This window comes from Pomacea canaliculata, linkage group LG1 (assembly GCF_003073045.1).
Source record: "Pomacea canaliculata isolate SZHN2017 linkage group LG1, ASM307304v1, whole genome shotgun sequence".
Classification (NCBI taxonomy): Eukaryota; Metazoa; Mollusca; class Gastropoda; order Architaenioglossa; family Ampullariidae; genus Pomacea; species Pomacea canaliculata.
Window position 1 is genome coordinate 12,057,090 of NC_037590.1, and position 17,857 is coordinate 12,074,946.

The 17,857-nt window shown below is 37.1% G+C and overlaps 3 protein-coding genes across 3 annotated transcripts in view; 2 read left to right on the plus strand and 1 right to left on the minus strand.

The window, feature by feature from the left end:
• Window positions 1-281: 281 nt before the first annotated feature.
• LOC112569529 (deoxynucleoside kinase-like) lies at window positions 282-8,663 on the minus strand. Its single transcript, XM_025247341.1, has 10 exons — window positions 8,237-8,663; window positions 8,034-8,080; window positions 7,188-7,262; window positions 6,437-6,490; window positions 5,738-5,827; window positions 3,976-4,049; window positions 3,477-3,565; window positions 2,142-2,221; window positions 1,654-1,734; window positions 282-1,072 (listed from the first exon to the last, which is right to left on the minus strand). Exons 1-10 carry the CDS (start codon window positions 8,433-8,435, stop codon window positions 1,040-1,042), a joined length of 822 nt encoding a protein of 273 aa, XP_025103126.1. The 5' UTR covers window positions 8,436-8,663; the 3' UTR covers window positions 282-1,039.
• A 2,306-nt stretch (window positions 8,664-10,969) lies between these two features.
• LOC112566624 lies at window positions 10,970-14,235 on the plus strand. Its single transcript, XM_025242890.1, has 6 exons — window positions 10,970-11,176; window positions 11,473-11,563; window positions 12,038-12,250; window positions 12,382-12,600; window positions 12,977-13,186; window positions 13,538-14,235. Exons 2-6 carry the CDS (start codon window positions 11,479-11,481, stop codon window positions 13,804-13,806), a joined length of 996 nt encoding a protein of 331 aa, XP_025098675.1. The 5' UTR covers window positions 10,970-11,176; window positions 11,473-11,478; the 3' UTR covers window positions 13,807-14,235.
• Window positions 14,236-16,001: 1,766 nt separating this feature from the next.
• Window positions 16,002-17,857, plus strand: part of LOC112559955 (ADAM 17-like protease) — a 130,702-nt gene continuing 128,846 nt past the window's right edge. Inside the window, exons 1-4 of the mRNA XM_025231511.1 lie at window positions 16,002-16,039; window positions 16,190-16,337; window positions 17,018-17,153; window positions 17,442-17,575. Coding sequence (XP_025087296.1) covers window positions 16,244-16,337; window positions 17,018-17,153; window positions 17,442-17,575 — 364 coding nt within the window. The 5' untranslated portion in view covers window positions 16,002-16,039; window positions 16,190-16,243. The remainder of the gene's footprint in view (window positions 16,040-16,189; window positions 16,338-17,017; window positions 17,154-17,441; window positions 17,576-17,857) is intronic.

Genomic DNA, 17,857 nt, shown 5'->3' on the forward strand with positions numbered 1-17,857 from the left:
TCCATAGCATAGAGTTGAGTGCTTGAAGTCTATTCTAGCTTTAACTGGTAGCCAATAAAGAGAGTGAAGAAGTGGTGTGACATGTTTACATTTGCGAGTCCGGAAAACGAGACAAGCAGCTGAGTTCTAGACTTTCTGAAATTAATCAATGAGGTACTGTGGACATCCAGCAAGAAGAGAGTTGCAGTAGTCTAGTTTAGACAGAACAAATGAGCAGATGAGAATTTTGATGGTTAAGATGGACAGAGTATGACGAATGGAGCTGATCTTCTGGAGCTCATAGTATGCAGCATAACAAATGTGGAAAACATGTTCATCAAGAGACATGTCAACAGACATTATGTAACCTAAGTTACATGCTGAAGTTACAAAAGGAACATCAGCATCGCCTACCTGAACAGAGACAGGCAGTATAGAAAGATAAGTAATAAAGTAAATGCTCCATAAGGCTATCATATACAAGTCATTGAAATGCCCTTTCGGTAACAAAGTATTCAGTCCATAAGCAAGGCAGTGCAAGTTTGTACAACACAAACCAATTTAAAAGAAGGTAAATGAAAACTGGATGTACATAAACTAATATCAGAACTGTGATAGTATCTGTCATTATTAGCGCCAAAACAGGTGAACAAATGTTTTGATAGCACATCAGTGTGCTAGAGAAAAAAAAACAAAAACAAAAACAAAAACAAAAACATGACATGCTCAGTGTAAATGTCTTCAGCAAATAATGTAAATGACCCGAGTAGGAAAAATTCAAAATATCGTCTTAAAAGGAAATGTTCCCACCCTCCCAAACCACACAAAAATAATCTCAGCAGGGACTGATGGTTTTACAAAAAATGCTAGTCATATTGCAGCTGGTTACCTTATACTTTCATACAGAGTAGGAAAAACCCAAGAAGGTAATAAAGCCACACTGTCACAAAAAAATGCTTATAAAATACCATGTACATTTTCATGCATTCAAATACAATCTATATATCAAACTAGGCATAACCACACAGGATCTGTCGACGATTTTCCTCGTACAGCTCTTTCATACCATCATAATTTTATTGGCATCCAGAACCTGCGATTCAAAATATTGAAAAAAGATGTTCAAATATTGCATGTCTTATCTTAAAATACTTGAGAACCACAGAAATATATCTCTGGAGTGTTTGTAGAAAACATTTTCCACATTAACTTCTAGAATGCGGCCTCTAAATCAATATACTTTGGTTTAACCAGCAACATCAAGAGGAAAGGCAATATTGATGGAGGTACAAAAGCTCAAGCTTTATGGTCTGCTTTCAGTTTACTAGCTGTAAAGCTCGTAAAGTAGAATATGACAACTTTTGCAAAAGCGAAAAGAAATTAAAAAACATATTGCAAGTACACTGCTAGCATTAAGATTAAGACATGGGAGAAATATAACACAAGTTAAATAAGAATGATTCCTTACATAAAAAAACTAAGATTTGAATTCTACCAAAGCTTAATGAAAACACAGGCAGGGACTGACACACACACAACTCACAGAATAGCATATTACTCACACTACAGATTTCTAGTACTGTACAAGGATTAAGCTTTCACAGTTGTGATAAATATTACTACATCATCTAATGGATTGATGATACAATAAATCTGCACTTCTAAACTGCTTACCACAACAGGTGCATGTGGTGCCATATGCTTTTGTTCAATCAGCCACTCCTCATGTAGTGCGTGCAGATTCTCTAGCAAAGACTATGTACACACAAACACATAAAAGCCCATACATATATTTACACTGAAAAAGTGCAAAAAATGAGAATTAAAATCAGGCACAAAACCAACTGTTTTATTTCTACATGAAGTGGTGGAGAATAAAAGCAAAAACTGCCATTTGTAACAACTTATTTCTGCTTAACTAGAAAAAAATTTACATTGCAATCAGGACTTAACTCCGTCACAATGGTACCCCCTCCCCAAACATTAACAATCAATATGCATAACCTTATGTCCTGAATAAGTCCAGACACCCCAGCATTATAGTAGCATTTGAAGTTTGACAACGCAGAGTTTAAAATATGATTCATAAATCTTTATTATTTGAAAATGAATATTCTTTAGTTAACATAAAATCAAAGAAATTATAATCATTGCAAACTCACAAAAGGAACAAGTGCCTCTTCTTTTCGAGATCGCTTTTTGATGCGTTCATAACAGACTTCTGGGTCGGCTTTTACATAAACTGAAAGAAACAGGAATTTACAAACATATCAATTTACTATAGTTAAAACAAGTACATCTATAAAAATGGAAACAGAAAAGTTGCAGGAAAAACAAAAATTAACAATGATTACTTGTACTCCATGCCAGCAAGAAGTGATAGTGCCTGTACAGTTTAGAGTTTTTCTGCCATATTGTAAGAATGAGGGGTCTGTTCCTCCTGCTTCAACCAACGATGGGATGTGACCAAATGGTATCATAAAGGGCATTTCAAGCAGGGCTACAGAAGGAATATACTCTGGCTTACAAAGTAATAGACCAAACTGATGCCGGCCACACCCTTCTAGCAAAGCTAGGGCGTTGCATGACCAGTCAATCAGGTCTCCTATCTAGGGGAAGTTGTAGTCAAAGAGGTGTGTTGGTATGAACTGACTGGGGTAAAATGTCCTTTCTTGCTGCAGCTGTAACTGATTATATTTCTAAAACATCAGCATTCCAGTGTTGTGATTGCCACAGCCAGCTGAAAATTCCTCACTTTTTGGAAGTTGGTGCCAGAGTGTTGCTCAACATTTGTGGCAAAAGCTTTTGCACTTTAGGAAATTGTGCTTGACTGTTGTCCATAAAGTTCTTTGACTAATGCAATGTTAATTCCTTTAGATTGTGTCAGATTTTTTCAGCTAATAATTTTGTTCACGGTTGTGTCGATATGCACTTGATTTGATCAATGGTTTAGTCCCTGGTGAACTTGGCATCTGTTTACAGGGCTGGCTGCTTGCCGTAATATAGCCTCTGTTGCTGGCACGGCGTAAAAAAACCAATCCCCCCCGTGAACTTGTGAATGTTAATGCCAGACTGACAGTCTCTGTCAAAAGTTGCCATAGTTGTGTAAGACATTGCAAGATTAAAACAATATTAAAACCAAAACCAACAACAACAACAAAAATGAGAAAAATCTCACTTTACCTTTATTTCTCTCATATAGTATACTGTCCGATTATTGATTTTCTGTTATTTCATATTATCATATTATTTCATCAATTTTATTGAAGTGTTAATAGATTGAATACCACAGTGATGACAGAAGAGGAAAACAGGAAATATTACACTAGAAAATCCTCGTCTATTGAGTATCCTCTGAAATCTAGGATTTTTTTCTTAGGGTTGTCTATAAACTACTGAAATACAGAAGATGTCTTTCATTTTTATTGAAAGGTGAATAAAAATATAAGCAAACTAAATTAAGAAAGTTAACTCTGCTGGAAGTAGATGCAACTTACCAATGAGATCAAGAGAGGCCTTCTCCGATTTCACTAGCCAGTCAAACCAGCCTGTTAGTATTGCATATTCCATTCCATTAATGGTATTACTGAAAACAAAAACAAAACAAATACTATCCAAATGCAAAACCTTATCATTGAACTAATGCTTTTTGACACTTTGCTCCAAAAAAGTACAGATTAGCTGTCAACCTGTCAATGGAAGGAGACAGTTTTGTCAGTGAGCAGACAGCTGGTAGTCAGAATGCAAATTTATCCACAATCAATGGCTTCTGTGATAATTTGTTACAGTATATTTATTGACAGGGGAACAATAAACCTTATGTTTCAAAAGTTTATGTTCTGTAATTTCTAATAGCCCACTGCATGCATGAATGAGTGCTCGTGAAAAAAGGTTTTATATATATAAAAAAGGCACTCCAAATAAAATTTTCAATCAGAAATATCAAATACTTAGAACAGACTCTACCCACACAAGAATCTTAGAAAATGAACTTACTTTCGGTAATCATTTTCAACAAAGCAGTGTCTTGTGCTATAGAGTGACCGCTCCAACATTTTGATAGGCTTTTCCTACAGCATACAGAACATCTGACATGCATATTTATTAAATAAAAAACCCCTTTTCCTCTCTGCTAAACTGAGGACTCTATAATTCCCATGTTGCAGAACAAAAGCAAAAACAATGCAACTTTATTGATCCCCAGGGGCAATCCAAAACAGTGGTTGTACTAACAATAATATATACATATACATGATGTGGAAGATATAATATAAATGTACATGTTGAAGTAGTGTCTCTCACACAAACACATTCTCTCTCTCCCACACACACACATTCCTAACAACAACAGATACAGTGGGTGACCCCAGGCCATCTTAAGCTAGTACAAGATCAAGACCAGTAGATTTTATAAAGTGAATGGCATGTGGAATGAATGAGTTGCGGTGACGATTGGTTCTGCATACAGGCATCGTGTACCTACAGGCAGACCGTGAGTGAAAACTCACATGCCAACACATGATCAGAGAGGATGCACGATGCCTTCCTGAAGATTTGCTGATGACAAAAGGCTGCCTGGTTCCGGTGATCTTGAAACAGATATTAACAAGGGAGACAAGACTGTTCCTGTTCCCCAGGAAGAATTTGTGGAGCCAAGAGATGAAAGAAAAAATGATGAGCCTTTCAATGAAAGACTGACAGAACCGAGTGAGGATTACAGAACTGAGAGAGAAAGATCTGAGTTTCCTTAGGAGGTACAGGCCTGATGGCTCTTACTGAGAATCATGTCAGAGTTGATGCCCCATTTAAGTTTGTTATCAAAAATAGTACCTAGATATTTGTAAAAATCAACTACTCTGATGGCATTATCATAGATAATACTGATGACTGCCTCACCTGTTCGTCCGAAAGTCAAAAATCATTTCCTTAGTCTTTGAGGCATTCAAGACAAGAGACTGTTCATCACACCAGCGAACGAAGTCAGGAAGGGAACCACTATGATCATGTTCACTATCATACAAATGATGTCATCATCAAATTTTACAAAAAATCTCCTATCCATAGTGCTTCTACAACTGTTAGTATACAGTATGAACAGTAGCAGAGACAAGCTGCAGCCTTGAGGGTAACCTGTACAGGTGACAACAAGATCCGAGAGAAGACCATTAACAGAAACTCTCTGTTTGTAAAAAAGTCCAAGACCCAAAGAGTTAGTTGGTGAGACAGATGAAAGTCTGAAACTAGACTTTCCAACAACACGTGAGGTTGCACAGTGTTAAAAGCAGAAGACAAATCAGCAAAGAGAAGCCTGGCATGAGCTTTGGGTTTCTCCAGATGTTTGTACAGAGTATTTAGTATAAACAGCTTAGCATCATTGACACCTCTTCCAGCTCTGCAGGTTGCAGCAGGTCAAGATGTGGATCAACAGAAGTCATAACTTTGGTTCTTACAATGTTCTCAAGCGAATTCATGATGATTGACATAAGAGTGATCTGAAGTCTTTGAGTTGACTGGGCCTAGTGATTTTAGGAACAGGCACAATGTGCGAAAGTTTCCAAATATCAGGAATGTGACTGGAATCCACAGATAGCCAGAATAGATGTTGCAAAACTCCACTAAGTTAAATAAAATGATATCAATACACACAAGAAAAATAAAATCATGAAAGAAAAAAACTGCTTCAGAATAATTGCACTGAGAGTAGCAGAAAACATGAGCAAAGTGCTACAATGTAACTAGCTTTTAATGGGAAACTTACAGGCTTCTTGTTATGCATTTGGACCCGAGTTAATTGAGCATACATGTTGAACGCAAAACTCCACCTCTTAGGATCTTCATAGAGGCATTGCTGAAAGTAAGAATATTGTTCTTATTTCTAATGGTCTACACTAAACATAAATTTCAGAGCAGGTATTTAAAAACACTATCTCACCAAGATCCAATTTTATTTTTTAAAGGAAGTTTTTTTCCTGACAGCTGGTTGAAACAGACAGTAGAACACAACTCATTAGACTCAGCAGCTGCTTCCTTGACAAGCCTAATAAAGCTGAAAACAATGCTATTTCACATCTGTAAAGCTAATACTAGTTCTACATTAGACTTTGACTAATTAAGGTTTTCTTACTGTCAGTTTCTGACTCCATTATTTGTAACTTCTTTCTCTTGTATACTAAAAAATTGTCCATAGATAACAATTAGTGGCATTCACGTTCAAATTAAAAACATATTTCTTCTATGAATGCCTCTCGGAATATTTATAAGCAACTCGTTCCCTCTTTTCTCAGGTTTGCAAGCTTTGAATTTTTGCTGTTTTAAAGTTTTATTAATTTTTTTAAAATTAATAAACTGTCATTGCTTTTGTTTTCAATGTAAGACAGGCCCTGTTGGCATTAGTTCTGGTACCAGTTAAAGGATAAGAAGAAACTGTTTTCTCACAAAGAAAAACTATTCAGCTTACCAAAGCATTGTGTCCCTCAATATTGGTCCATTGATCAATAGGTTCTGGAAAAGCCTATAAAAGATAAATGATTTTATAACAATTAGCATTTATTTAATACAGATCAGCAAAAATTAAAGGTTATAGACAGAGCTACATTCCACTAAATTTTCTAATGTTTATTTTTCTAAATTATGATAAACATAAAGCATAGTTAGGCCAAGAAGACATATCGTGCACTAAGCTTGTGAAATGGTTCAAGATGCAGAGTTCGCCAGCTTCTTAGAATTCATTGGGGGGGTGGGGTAAGGGGCAGTAAATGCACACAAAGGCAGGTGATGAGGTCATAATAATACAGTGAACCTATAAAGCACCATATCCCAGTCCTACGGGCAGGTTCATGGACCTTTAAAAAAAAGTCACACATCCACAGACATACATGGACACATGCATCAAGCATAGAGATGAAAGGTATGTAGCCAGAAGCTCCTCCCAGTATGTACAATTCATTTGAAAAACTATAATCCAGACTCTATAATGCATTTATATGTGGTTGATATGCTTTTATACATCCTAATTCAGGGATTTCTGTATCCAACAAGCCCACCTATACAGTCTTATAGCATACTTTGCAAATAGGGTCAAATGATTTTCTGCTGCAGAGTGATTAAAAATATAAAAAAGTAAATAATAACTAATCAAATGCTGCCAAATATTCACATGCTGGATAATTGTGCTGTGCCTTGAGACAGGAACACAATAGATTTCTTACCTCTACTGAAGAATAACGTTTGAAGTACTCAATTAGAGTAGTTTTGCCACTACCAATGTTGCCTTCAATAGATACCTGCAATATTAAACACAGTAACTCTAATATTACTAATTAATATAGACTGGCCACGGCTATGGATTTCTTCATTATGAACGAAAATCTGATGCAAACATAAGGAAACAAGTACTAAGTTTAAAAATTATTAAACACCTTCTCTTTTACTAAAGTTTTTAATGTTTTCTTTTTTAGAAATCCTTTTTAGAGGAGAAATGAAATAATGCAGAAGACTGAGTTCTGAGACTATTTTTTTCATGAGAAAGTACTAACATGAAAATAGGTAGGAAATCTGAATCAAAAACATTTTACAGCAACATAGGATGAGAGAATAATGTTCACAATACATCTGTACCTTAGTACATGGACTTGAGGTTCACAAAGAGCTATGCATGTTTTACGCACATTATTAACTATTCATGTGCATTTTTTTCTGCACCGTCATCTACCAAATTTAATAGAAGAAAGACACCTTTTCATTATTTGCTAGAGTACACACTCTTATTTCCACCCAATTCTCTCTCTCTTATATATATATACACACGACACCACAAATTAAAGCACACCTAGTTTTTTCAGCTCTCTCTGTTTTCTTGCTGGCATCAGTTTCTCAACTTTATAAGTTACTCCATAAAATTACTCAAACTAACCCTTTGTACTGTTACATGAAAACAAGACAACCTCAACAAAATCTGTTGCTTTTAACAAAAAGCACTAACTACATTACTAATCTAATAAATATTCATATTTTCACAAAAGCATTAATTACATGAAGCTGAAGATAATATTTACCGTGTATGCATCTTTTTCTTTAAATGACAAACCCTGAAAATCTGAGTCTGAAAATACAAAACCAATGCTTCATATAAACATTTTGCTCAGCAAAAGTGTGGTTTAGAAAAAAATTTAATATCAAAATTTAATCTGTATGGTCTAATGGTATTTCTTGGCCAATAAAAATAATTCACAGTAGTGCTGAATTACTATTTCCTCACCTTTCAACCCAAAATCACTTAATTTAAAAGATCCCAACATGCTGAACGGATTGTCAGGAAAACACGTCGATGAGTTTTGATCGTTGAAGGAGTTAAAAGTCTTGAAGCTTAAACAGTATTTCCTGAGAGATGAAACCGCTGGCGATTTAAATTGCGAGGTAACTTGAAAAATCCGCCAAATGACAGACATAGCTATCATCAGTGTGACATCTCTGGGTTACTCCGTTTGATGTGCTCTTGATCCCGTCTCTTCATCAGGAGCATGATTAGACAGACCTCTGAACTGAGGAACAAAATGAAAGGCTTTACCTAAACTTCTGTTGTTAAAACTACAACAAAGAGGACTGGAAATCGTAAACAGGCGGCGAAGGTTTGATACAGTTCGTGGTTTTTTTCTATATGCGTCAAAACCCGCCAGATGGAGTTCTTTCCCTTGCCAGCCTCGTGCGTTTTCCGCTTGTGAGATCCTCTCCCTTTACTGTATAGTCACTATAGTATAGTGTATTTTGTGTACTTTCATCTTGTGAGATCCTTTTCTCCACACTGCATAGTATACATATGGTGTACTTTTTCACTCGCGAAATATAAGCAGGTAACGAATCTTTCAGCCATGGGCCGAGGGAAATTAAAGTGACAGTTCCTTAAAATGTGAGCAAGTATATATACATGTATATATGTATTGAGAAAGAAAGAATTGGTTTATCTGATAGGAAAGTGCTTCCACTAAGTGATGGTAATTTCTCATTCCTTGAGAGACAGGATGAGGATGTCGATCGAGGAGGGGGTGCGAGTAGGGCCGCCGAGAGCCAGCACGAGGCCTGGGGCAGACGACCTCTACGGTGCCTTATAATTGTAATCGTATTTTCCCAGTATATAATTACTTACAATTCGATTGTCAATATCTTTATTTCATTCAGTGACGTAGTATATGCATATTGACCGCAAACATTAGGACAAGTGCAAGCTATATAAGATCTACATCACTAATTGAACATAGATAGTTGTTTACAAAGAATCAGTGCATGGTTAGTAAATGAGGAAAAAATATGTTAAAGGCTCATACTTTTAATACCACGCTCCATAGAAAAAAATCCACAGAGGGAGGAACATGTCATCCACCTTTCTTTAAAAGATAAGAAGGAAAAAATTATCCTCCTTCACAGCCGCTGGCCAGGATACTCCAGATCCCTTCTTCTCATCAGGCCTTGCATGGTTGGTGGGTGGGGGCAGAATACCCGGAGGAAATACCTGCAGGCCAACCTCATTAGTAGGTACGTCATTTCAGGACCCTGCGATCGCCTCTGCAGCAATTAAAAGCAAACCTTTTTTCACTACGCTATACCAGTCCGAGAGACGGGTACATCACAATATTCCTTCAAATGACAATAGCGATGGCTTTCATGTCTGCAGCACAGAGCTAAAGTTTCGGGGAGCCGAATTAAAGTAACATGACTGCGTGAGGTGTACATGTGTTTCCTATGTGGGTACAGGTGAGTTGTACCGCAACAAACAACAGGACTTGATCAGCGGTAGTCGGACAGCAACCACATATTAACACTAAACAAAATTATAAATCCCTGGCACGAGTCATGACAATGATAATTAAAACACATTCAAGAAAAAAAGTCGCAAAAGATTTTGTGAAACATCCTGATCGCATAAGGCACACTGTTTTTGAGGAAGAAAAAAAAAATCCTGCCTCTGTTGCACAGCTAGATAGTATCAATCCATTCAAACTTAATAGAACCACAGCCATTCTTTCTTTTCCTTCTAAAAAGACACGGTAGCGGGCTTCTAATATATGCTCCGCAAACCACGGATGCAAGCAACTTCAAAGTGGAGCATCAACTAATTAAATTTAAAACTGGTTGTGCGTTACTCGACGACAAACACCGGGCTACATTAAAAAAATACAAATCGGCCACAGGCTGAGGTCATCTTCGTCTACGAAGGCTTTTTCAAGACTGAAAGTTGAACAGGTGACTAGATCAAATATTTGGCTAAGGCAGGTGAGTTTTACTGACGGTCTGAAGTTTGGATGACTGCGAAGTGCTAGTTGACAGGAAGAGATTGAGCGATGTTCTGAAGTACAGTTTATAATCTTTTCAGGATTGCTAGTTAAGTTGTTTCTTTTAAAAAGCGGATACTGTTCATTAACGCTTCCTCTATCAGGCTGATTTCATATTGATCACTCAAAGTAATGTTCAAAATTAGTGAATATACGTCTTTAAATAACCAGAGAGAGAGAGAGATGAACAGACCGGGAAAAAAGCAAAACGAAACGAAAGACAAGATAAACAGATAGATGACAAAAAATAGTCGTTTAAATAGTCCAAACTTCTAAGCTGTGGTGTATTAAAACATTGAAAGCACAATCACAAGCTTGGTTTCCATGTTTTTGCAAAGGACAGACTTCTAGAAACCTTGGGCCAATCAAGAACTGTTTAACATTTAACCACTTTGCCCTTATTTACATAAGAACATAAGACGATGATACGGCACTGAAAGAAACTAATCTTGCAGCACCGTAGGAAGCAGATCTCTTTCTGAAATAATCCAGTCAGTAAACGAAAGAGTCAAGGATCAGCTTCGTCAAACTTGTCAACGTACGAGTATGTGTCAGTATTTGATGGCACGCCTGCATTTAACGATGGGGGATGGAGAGTCACGTGATGGTGTTTTCACGCAGGACGATGTACAGGATAGGCAGTTGAGGATCTACACTACCCTCTCCATCCACACGAAGCGGCGACTGAAGTACACTCCTGAATCTTGAGTATTGTGTGGGACTCAGTTGCTTCCAGTAACCACGGAATGTTGTAAACAGTTGATAACGTTCGGATATGACTCTTTATAGTAGATACGCATTACACGATACAAAGAACAGTCAACGAAACTTCTCTGTGAAAAAAGCCAAAGGTTGTTGAAAGGGAAGGAAAGGTACAGATAAAGTAAGGTGAAAGGAGTGTGTGAGTGTATGCGTGTGCATATGCTTTTATACAAGTGAACGCGCGTTTATATGTGTGCGCGCGTTTGTATATAAGTGATTGATTTATTAATTGACTATCATTACATAATGACCACCACTGTATTCTTTATTTGATGAATTATTTGAGATTTGTATTTGTGTGGGTAACCAGCTAATAGCTAGCTAGACATCTAGTTATCGTGAACCATGATAAATCTGCATCTTTGTTCTGTGGCTGTGTAGCCATCACAAACTACGTTACTTGCAGACAGACATGCCGCACTCCATGAAGGATGCTTTACTGTGTCCGGGTCTCCAAATCTTCCTGTTGCTGCTACTCTTATCGCCTTTATCATCTGGTGAGTGACAAAGATTTTCAAGATCTTCATGAGCCTGACATCACAGAAGAAGGAACAATTATTTGCTTTCTTCCCATTCTTTTTCACGTCTATCTGTCTTCTTAGTCCATGCACATACATTCATTTTATCCTGTCTGACATATTGCATTTTACATTCTTAATATTGGTGACATTAGTATCAAAGTCTAAACAACATTTTAACATCACATTTTTTTTTCTTTCTTAAAACTAAGCTTCCCGAACGTCTTATATCAATAACAGCTCATAAAATAGTCGCTAATTTTTTTATTTTACCTTTTTTCCCCCCTAACATTTATGAATCTTGGATCAGGAGTAGGAAATAGCTGACCTAAATAGTTTCTTCTTCTGTCCACTCTTCATTTCTTTGTTTTCGGCATTATTGTTATTTTCGCGGGGTTTGTTGGAAAGAATGAAGTGAAAGAATCCATAAGAAGGACAGTCTGTTTTGGTCAGCGGATATTTCAACCTGCATCAGCAATGAGGATTGCCTGAGGAACATGGGGAGTGTGATGATGAAAAGAGAGAAGAAGCAAGTAGACAACACGACATACTGCTGCCCAAACTCCTCGGACTACATTGACCTCAACTACCTTTCCTCTGGCAACGTGACGTGCCAGTGCAAGAGCGCCAACCAAAAGGCAGCGGAGTACGCCGACGAGACCATGGGTAAGAGCCGAAATCTCGCTCGGGTTCTCATCCGTCCACCCACCCTCCCACTCAGCCAGTCAGCATCAACATTCCTGTCAGTCCATAAACGCATGCACAGTGCTTACACGTTGTCCCACAATGATCTGCAGGTCAGGGCCGATCGTGCAACTGGGGTGCAGACTGTTCTGCACAAGATTACAGAACGACAGGCGACGACTTTGTCTTCTGTTGTCTGGGAGCAGGCTATCCACATACTCGTATCACACATTTTGGAAACGAGTCGGTATGCCGGTGTCAAAGTGGCTCGTTTCCTCTTGTGGACCCAGGCGATTACGTTCTTCCGACTACCAACATGGCGAGAAACTCAGGTGAGGCAGGCAAGAATGACTAGTTACCACGTTTAAGTGAGTTTTTCTGCCTTTGTCGGTGTGAATGCTAAACGTTGTTTATCACTTGTTCTTAACTGTCCCGTGTGTCAAGGTGTCGAATAAGAGTGTGTGTGTTGTCTGGCGGGGAGTTCAGACCAGAACAAATTTAGCGATCCGTTGTCTTTCCCTTTAGTTTCGTCGCGAATACATTCTCAAAATCCCCCCAGCTTTAAAACAGACAAGGGGCTTGATTTTTAACTTAAGTGAACGAATGAACAAGGAATTTAAACACTGGCCTATCTAACTACCTATGTACGCATACATGATGACATACACACTTATGTACGTTTTATTACATGTTTGTTATGTTAACAAGGTGAGATGTGTACATACAATCATGGGTGTGCGGATTTTCCGAGTGTCCAGTGCCGGGCCGACACAGCTACATTCTGTTGCTATGGCAGCCGGGGGATACAGACTGTCAACGACCATTTTCTGAACGTGACACGCTGCACGTGCACTAACGATTACGTGGGAGCACAGTGTGCCAGTGACCCGTACCAGGTGCCGAACACAACAGATGTTGGTATGTTGCTCTGAGCACGCGTGCGCGCACGTGTGAGTGAGTGAGTGAGTGAGTGAGTGAGTGAGTGAGTGAGTGAGTGAGTGAGACAATATTTTACTACTGTAATAAGAGTATAATTAAAAAAAGGTATGAGCTTCAGAAATAAAACACACATATATATATAATAAATTATATGTTTCAATTATTTGTAAATAGATCATGTTATGTAGAGTTTATGAAGTATGTTACAGGTATTAAAAAGCATGATATCTTCTAACTCTTTCTTACACTCACTCATGCAGGCACGCACTCTCCCTCTCCAACACGCAATATGCAGTTGATTGTCACACTTTTTCTCCATTCGTTTCCAAGGTACTCACGCATGTAGAAGTGGAAGCGACTGCCGAGATACAAACTCACAGTTTGTTTGTCCCCATGGTGACACTGTTTTCTGCTGCCCCCAGCAAGGTGTAAACTTGACCATTGTCAATAACGTTATAGCCAGCTGCACATGTGTTTCTTCTGGACACAGCTGTAACGTCACAGTATCATCTTCCGCGAGCAACAGACCTGCTGTTGGACTTGCTTCTAAACTTTTGATGTTCATGGCAACGGTTTTAATTTTCCTTTTTTTCTCGTAATTTGCTTTTTATTTTATGGTTTTACAGTGTTGTCTACTCTGATCAAGCTATTTAGGAGCTGTGAATGTTTTAAAGGTTGTATAGTTTTTCACCATCACCTATTTATGTTATCGCAAATCAGTTCGTCGCTTCAACGCATATTAACGTTAAGTTTTATTTGTTTGACTGGAAACTGTATATGCTAATTTTATATCTGTGCCACAGTTTTTAAATTACCTTTGGAGCAACAGTCGCAGAAATCAACTTATAGCAATTTCTACTGAATATCTTTATTTTAATTAATTTTTCTTTTCTGTCTTGAATTTAATGCGTGGAGCTATGACGTTGCAAAAATGGCTTACAACGAGAGAGGAGGTATCTTTGAAAATGATCAGCAATGCTTCTTACAATTGAAAAACAGATTTCGTACACTTGCACGCATTCTTATTGAGATTTTCTAAAAATAGGATAGGGTACTTTACTTTTTTATCTTCATTGTAAACGCAGAAAAAAATGAAATCAAATACGGTAATTATTTTTGACCCTGTAATACTATTTTAGCTGCTTTGTTCTGAAAATTTCACTTTATTAAAATTAAAATCTTATACCTGAAATAAGATGAAGGCTTTCTGTGAACAGAGCATGTTCTGTTACATATATTTTTCTTTTTTTTATTATAATAAATTATAGAATGTTCTGTTAAGGGAATTCGCTGTTTGATATTAAGAAACTCGTAAGCCTGTATGAGCTAGGTCATATTTTGTTCTTTAAAGGGACACCAAAAACCACTCAAAGGAAAAGCATTTTCTGGATCCCGAGTAGTATGAAAAGAGGAAAGTGAATCCGGCAGGATCTTCAGTCGATCCGCCCGCTAAACCAAAAGGTCCAATGGCCAGCCAACGAATGGACCGATCTGCAGAAGACCAAAAAAAAAAAAGCATCAGCCCTGCTAAGAAACAATATTAACACGAAATATGATAAAGTCTGGGATAACACCAATAGATTAAATAAGACCTAACATTTAGTCTATATTTTCTCCTATCGGATCAAATATTCCTATCGCTTTTTAAAATGTCACAAGCACACGCCGTGGAATACAGTATATATATATATATATTGCTGGAGACAGATAACATAACTACGTTTTTCAATACAAATTATCTTATTGACAATATATTTTATATTATTTAATAGTTAGATGAATTAAAAAAAATCTTTACTCAGAAAAGGAAATAAAACATTTTTAAAGGAAACTCAAATATTAAGATTTTTTGTGGAAAAATGATATGCCTGGCAATAGTTATGCGCAGTAACGGATTATAGGAGATTTTTTGACATTTTCTGACATTGACATCTTGTAAAGGAAATAAACTCAAATTTGAGACATGAGCTGACGACACGAGTTATGAAATTGCCACATTTCCGAAAACTGAAATGAGCAGTCAACGAAATACTGAGGTTCAAATAAAGTGTAGCTCGCATATGAATTCAGTAACTTCCTGTTGGATTATATTTCCTGTCTGAGCAGACAGAGAGACGCTTCAGTAACACGTCTATGCTATCTTGCATATATAGTCATGCACAAGGACCGGCGGTTTTGTGGACTCTCCAACCGTCCAGACGAAGTAAGTAAAGACACTGATTCGTTTTCAGAGAATAGCCCAGCGAGACACATTCATTCTGAAATTTGACCAAGCAAAACATGGAAAGTGACGAAAAGAGTATATGCATAGTAATACTAGCACCAAAGCGATTGATAGAAGCGAGTAAATGCGTATTCCTTATGTAGTGTACGACAAAAATTACTCGAGGCAAAATATAACATCGAAAAATTATATTAGTTTAATGAGGGAGAAAGAAAGAAAGTAAGAAAGAAAGAGAAAGTACAATGCGGTTTATGTCGTCCCACCCTAAGGTACATGTATAACAAAGTGAATCTGAGAAACCTGAGTGTGGAGAATGACACGTAGTTACATGACAGTGCTTGGATATTTTAAGGTAGCGATCGAATGGGCAAGAATGTGCCCCTGACTAAATTTACTTTTGTGATGACTGTAGTAAAATAAAGAAAATGATTTCGCTCAGCAGGTTTAAGGAGAGATTAAATAAACGAGAAGAAGAAACGGGTTTATTCCCCAAAATTAACAGTTATTTTTATTAGTACGAAACTAAAACTCACACCTCGATTTTCCATAAATAGATGACGTCAAGCTTTGCGAAATTTCATAGCAAGCAGACGGCGATACATGTATGTGTAAGTTTTTCTCACAAAGACCATTATGGAATTTGAACTGTATGCGGAATTCGGTTTCTAGCATCCTGGTTTAATTACTTGCAGAGAACCGCAGTTAAAAAAGTAAAAGCTCACACGCCTGTAAATACTAGTTTTCTTCTTTTGTTGCAGTGAATACCTATACTAAAATTGTCAACGCCTCAAGGACACGACTGGCTGTCAAAGATGGTTTGCTCTTTGAAACTTTTGATTTTATTTCAGTCCGTCGTCCCCCATACAATGATTGCGTTGGAAAATAGAGATTTAAAAATAGAAGAAAGTAAGTTGTGCGATTTGGAATACACACTAGTTGTCTAATTATAACTTCACTCACACAAACACAGTTATTCTTAGAATCTAAGTAATTTTAATCAGTGCTTTGATTTAAAATCTCTGGCCTAGGGTTCATGTCACTGACCTCACTATTTCGAATAAATACACGGTTCAGTTGAAACACATTTAAGATTTTCGGGTAATCCCTATTGTTTGGATATCATTTGTTTTGCCCTTGCTTAAAAGACCCCAAAATGTTGGTTTTACTCATCACTGAAGGAGTTGCCATGGAAACGTTCAAAAGTAGAACATAAAACCTCTGTAAATAATGTGATGTTTTGTGTTCTAAGGGGTAGGATAGGAGCAGCCAATTCTTGTTTGATTCTTTTCCTGTTGCTGTTACTACTCGCACACATTTGAATGGAACTCTCTCCCTTTCGATATCCGCCTCCTACTTACTATTGAATCCTTTGAACGTTCACTGAAAACGTTGTTAACGTTGCTCCGAGCACCCTTTACTACCACGCTAGTTCTTTTTTAAACCCTTCCCTGCTCGTCTTTATCGTGATATTTTCAGTTCTTGTTATCTGGTGTGTCTATGTGTTTTTCGTATTATTATTATTATTATTATTATTATTATTATTATTATTATTATTATTATTACTACTACTACTACTACAACAACAGATAATCTACACAAACAGCTGTTTCACTACGAGACCTTGAAGAAGTCGGATATTTCTCTGCACGTCCGCCACCATCGGGATGTTGACACTGGACACGTAACGGCCAGAACTTACATCACGTTCTTCACACTAGGAATGTGAGAGACAAGTTACAAACATATATTTATATTTGAAAAAAAGGTAACACATGCCAGGAAATTGTCAAGCTGAGAAATATTATGATCAAAGGAAGAATATGTGTGAAGTAGTTTTTAATAGTTTCAAAGATCTATTTTGATGATGTAAATTAGCGTGTCTGTGAGTTATTAGCGACCTCTCTATGTGTGCACGTACAAATGAAGTTTATCTATAATTATTGGCTAAATAAGAAAAAAATTAAGAAAATCTTTTAAGCTCAGAGATGAAAGCAATTCTGTTTTTCTCAGAAACTTCAGTATGGTTTTAAAGGCAGGCTCTCCTGTAGTGGCCCCTGGACTTAGAGCCTATACTGTAGACAGGAACGGCAAGTATGAGCCCCTTCATGTAGACTCCAACGATTTCCTCACAGGGCATTTACAAGGTTTGCTATTTTTGTTGTATTTGTAAAACTGCCTTGAATCGTCTATGAAAGTAGTAGAGTAAATATTGTTTGGTTGCATTATACTACTTTTGCATTACAAAACTCAAACACAGTGTGTAAAATATCTATCTATATATAATATGGTCTGTTGGTTTCCTTTGATATTTTTTCCAGTTTGTTTTTACAAAGTAAAATAAAGCGTTTACAGAATTTTTTACTGCCCTCACGTCGTTTCTTGCGATACTTTAGTTTCTTTGTTTGTAATGTATGCTTAGAACCATA